The 4,135-nt window shown below is 57.2% G+C and overlaps 1 protein-coding gene across 3 annotated transcripts; it reads left to right on the forward strand.

Annotated features, from left to right (window-relative positions):
• Positions 1 to 354: 354 nt before the first annotated feature.
• On the forward strand, positions 355 to 3,238 carry CBX8 (chromobox 8). 3 transcript variants are annotated; one of them, XM_021711827.1, is made up of 5 exons: positions 355 to 743; positions 1,134 to 1,177; positions 1,375 to 1,440; positions 1,564 to 1,633; positions 2,086 to 3,238. In XM_021711827.1, exons 1-5 carry the CDS (start codon positions 675 to 677, stop codon positions 2,983 to 2,985), a joined length of 1,149 nt encoding a protein of 382 aa, XP_021567502.1. In that variant the 5' UTR covers positions 355 to 674; the 3' UTR covers positions 2,986 to 3,238. The 3 variants fall into 3 exon arrangements, with proteins under 3 accessions (XP_021567502.1, XP_008055259.1, XP_021567497.1); XM_008057068.2 differs by having other exon boundaries at positions 1,564 to 1,630; XM_021711822.1 differs by having other exon boundaries at positions 602 to 1,177; positions 1,564 to 1,630.
• Positions 3,239 to 4,135: the final 897 nt, after the last annotated feature.

Genomic DNA, 4,135 nt, shown 5'->3' on the forward strand with positions numbered 1-4,135 from the left:
TAAAACCCAGAGTGAGGGTATATAGTAATAGCATTTTCAGAGATAAATTCCACTTGAAAAGAATCCTTGAATCACCTCTCCTTTAAAAATAAATACAACATATGGGACGTGGTCGGAAACATATCCAAAGCATTGGATTTCTTGACCAAGGAAAGCCTTTTAAATAAAGTAAATATATGTCGAGGGGATTGGTAAAATGTTTCTCACTTTCTCTTAACATAACTGGAAAATATGTTCGCAAATAAACGTTTGCTTAATCCGCCCTCCCCGCGGCGTCACTTCCGGCGGCGCCCCCCCGCCCGCGCTCTCCGTCTCTGGAGTCGCCTCGGACTCCGCCCCCTGGCGATTGGAACGCGGGTCACGTAGCAACGCGGGGGAGAAAGGGAGAGGGGCGTGGCCCGGAGCTCGCCCAATCAGAGCGCGGGGGCGCAGGCCTCCGGCCGCTCGGCTTTAGCAACGTCGTTAGCAACACGTGGGGCGGGAGGAAGCTGGGAGCGGAGGAGCGAGGGCGGGGGGCCGAGCGGAGGAGAGAGGGAGGGGGGCCGCGGGAGGGAGCAAGCGCGCGGGGTGGAGGAGGAGAACTGACGTCAGCGGGAGAGTATTATGGTCTGTCGTGCGCTGGCTGCTGCTTTTCTGCTCCTGGAAGCGGCCAAGGGGGGAAGCGGCGAGTCAACATGGAGCTTTCAGCAGTGGGGGAGCGGGTGTTCGCGGCCGAAGCCCTCCTGAAGCGGCGCATACGAAAAGTAGGTGCCCCCGGGCCTCGGGCCTCGGCGCGGCCGGGCCCTCCCCTCCCAGTCCGGGTTCCCTCCCCCTGCTGCAGCCCAGCTTCCCTTCCCCCAGGTCCCAGCAGCGGCCGCGGCCGTGGCGGCGGCGACGGCGGCGGCTCTGAGCCCAGGCGCTTTCCTTAGACTTGCAGCGATGCACAGATTGCATGGGTGGGGGGCGGGGTGGGGGATGAATGCCGGTGCATGCACTTTGTGCAGCGTTAGGTGCAGGGGTGATGCAGCGGGCGCGTGCATTTTGCGGTGGGGTTTCAAGCATTCATTTGGTGCATGCATTTTCGCATGTATTTCTTGTGTCCTCCTCATGCATTTCTCCCCATGCACACACACATTTCCCCTTTGCATCCGCAGGGACGCATGGAATATCTCGTGAAATGGAAGGGCTGGTCGCAGAAGTAAGTAGGTTATATGCAATTCTCACCCTAGGCTGTTATTCGGGAGGGTTCTTTCTTCCTCCTTTCCCCTTTACATTGAAATACAATACAATGCAGCGAGAAAAGTTACACACACACACACACACCCCACACCCTCACACTCTCTGCTCTCTCCTTGCTCCTGGGACTGATGCCCACTTCTTCCTGATTCCCTTTAGGTACAGCACATGGGAGCCCGAAGAAAACATCCTGGATGCTCGCTTGCTCGCAGCCTTTGAGGAAAGGTACAGACCCCTTCCAAGCCACGGCCACTCTCAGAAACACATAGGGCGGCTTCTCTCTAGCCTGGACTGGACCCACTTGGTTTTTCTGTTCACACACCCTTTCTCCCTCCCTCCTTTCTCCAGGGAACGAGAGATGGAGCTCTATGGCCCCAAAAAGCGAGGACCCAAACCCAAAACCTTCCTCCTCAAGGTAGTATGGCAGTGTCCAATGGGGGACAGCGATGTTGTTGAGTCATTTGTGGGAAGGGGGCTCTGAGGGCTGAGAGCCAATGGGGTGTCCACACATGTTGCCTGTTTGTAATCTAGGAGGGAGTCCCCTGACAGGATGTCACCAAGTCAGTGGCAGCACCAAGGGGTGTCTGGGGGAGGAGGGGCTTAGCCACACTGGAATCTCTTTAACCTTCCCCCCACAACCATCCCAAATGGACATACAACCAAATACAAGAAGTGTGTTCTCTGCAAATGACTGCTTCCAGACAGATCTTCTACCCCATCCGCCCTCTCAGCCCCATCTCCCTCCCCACCCATTCTTGGAGAAATTTCCAGGCATTAGAGGATGAAGCTGAGAAGTCAAGCTTGGAGGAGGGGGTGAGGGTGGAGGCACAGGGCCCTGCTCCATTCTTGACACCATCTTCTCTCTTGCAGGCCCAGGCCAAGGCAAAGGCCAAGACTTACGAGTTCCGAAGTGACTCAGCCCGGGGCATCCGGATTCCCTACCCTGGCCGCTCGCCCCAGGACCTGGCCTCGACTTCCCGGGCTCGAGAGGGCCTTCGGAACATGGGTCTGTCTCCACCTGGGAGCAGCAGCAGCACCAGCAGCACCTGCCGAGCTGAGCCCCCTCGGGACCGAGACCGGGAGAGGGAGCGGGAGCGGGAACGTGAGAGGGAGCGGGAACGTGAGAGAGAGCGAGAGCGGGGCGCCAGCCGCATGGATGAAAAGCCCAGCTCACCAGGGGACAGCTCCAAGAAGAGAGGCCCCAAGCCCCGGAAGGAGCTCCTGGACCCCTCACAGAGGCCTTTGGGAGAACCCAGTGACGGCCTTGGAGATTACCTCAAGGGCAGGAAGCTGGACGACACCCCTTCTGGGGCAGGAAAGTTCCCAGCAGGACACAGTGTGATCCAGCTGGCCCGAAGGCAGGACTCGGACCTGGTGCCGTGTGGCGTGACCAGCCCTAGCTCAGCAGAGGCCACGGGCAAGCTGGGTGTGGACACCTTCCCAGCCAGGGTCATAAAGCACAGGGCTACCTTCCTGGAGGCCAGAGGCCAGGGTGCCCTAGACCCTGGTGGCCCCCGGGTCCGGCATGGCTCAGGCACCCCCAGCTCTGTTGGGGGCCTGTATCGGGACATGGGGGCCCAGGGGGGAAGGCCCTCCCTCATCGCCAGGATCCCAGTGGCCAGAATCCTGGGGGACCCGGAGGAGGAGTCCTGGAGCCCTTCCCTGACTAACCTGGAGAAGGTGGTGGTCACAGACGTGACCTCAAACTTTTTGACCGTCACCATTAAGGAAAGTAACACGGACCAAGGCTTCTTTAAAGAGAAAAGATGAATGCTGGGTGGGTGAGCCCAGGACAAGTGCAGAGGAGAGAGTGAGCGTGAGCTTGGCATAGTGCTTTTGATTTCTGGGTGGGATGTGGCCTTCTGGCTGGTCCTGCCCCTAACATCACACCCCCTCAGCCTCTTTCATTCCTCCTTCCTCCCTCTCAGTTTTGGTTGGAAAGATTATCTCTAGAGTTATATTTTCTATTAGATGTAAATATGTTATTTAAGAAAAATATCTAAATATATATATTTCAACTCTTGAAGTTGTTTTATTTAAACAAGGAGAGAGAGAGACTCAGTGTTTTAGTTGGGGCTGGAGGGGCCCCATCCCCCCAGGGCACTAGGAAAGTTGGGGACCTGGGTTTGAGGTTTCTGAGGGCATCTGGAGGGACTCAGCCTGCCCACCTTAGCCCTGCTCCACTGCCCTATGCCAGACTCCTGGTACCAAGGCAGGGCCCAGGTTTGTACTCTCTTCCCATTGGCCAGCCAGGCCAACAAAAGGTTGGCTCCCCAATCAGAAAACGGGGGTGGGGTCAGTCTGGTTTTCTTTTCTTTTCTATTTTTTTTTAAGATTAAGAAGCCTATTAGGGGAAAAAAAGTATTAAATTGAATAACCGTTTCTTGTGTGATGTTGAAGGTAAAAAGTCTCGGCGGACGGGGACAGGAGGTTCCCCCCCAGGACCACACCAGGAAATGCACTTTAGGGAGGGGTGTGTGTGGGGTACACGCAGATCGTGTGTGTGTGTCATGTGGATAAAATCTCCCCGTTCCCTCGATTCCTTTCCTTACTCCGCAGAAAGAAATCCAGCGAATCTGTTTACATTCCCGAAATGCCAGGATAAATTGGGAGGATTGCGTGTCAGTGCCCAGATTTCGAGACGGTTGTTTTACAAGAAAAGTGTTGGGGTGGACTTTTCCTTTTCGCGTCCTGTAGCTTCGCCAGCAGAAGAGACGGTGGCCCCCACCTCCCAGGAAGAGTTGGACCAGCCTCCCTCCCTCGGGGAGGGTGGGCCGTCAGTTCCGCGATGGACACACGGCCAGACAGGCCCACCCTGCGGGACCCACGGAGGGCGGCGCTGGGCGGCGGGCGTACCCGGGCCCTCGCCGTGGCCGGGCTGGGAGTGCGGCGGAGGGGACCTGGGCTCGGAGCCGGGGCA

Source organism: Carlito syrichta, unplaced genomic scaffold (genome assembly GCF_000164805.1).
Source record: "Carlito syrichta isolate Samal-C Ts95f unplaced genomic scaffold, Tarsius_syrichta-2.0.1 Scaffold86259, whole genome shotgun sequence".
Lineage (NCBI taxonomy): Eukaryota > Metazoa > Chordata > Mammalia > Primates > Tarsiidae > Carlito > Carlito syrichta.

Excerpts from the sequence above, each read along its gene's own strand:
- CBX8 (XM_021711822.1), top strand. The coding sequence starts at position 1,053 with ATGCATTTTCGCATGTATTTCTTGTGTCCTCCTCATGCATTTCTCCCC. Across the intron at positions 1,441-1,563 it reads CTCGCAGCCTTTGAGGAAAG|GGAACGAGAGATGGAGCTCT; the intron begins GTACAGACCCCT and ends TCCTTTCTCCAG. Across the intron at positions 1,631-2,085 it reads CCAAAACCTTCCTCCTCAAG|GCCCAGGCCAAGGCAAAGGC; the intron begins GTAGTATGGCAG and ends TCTCTCTTGCAG.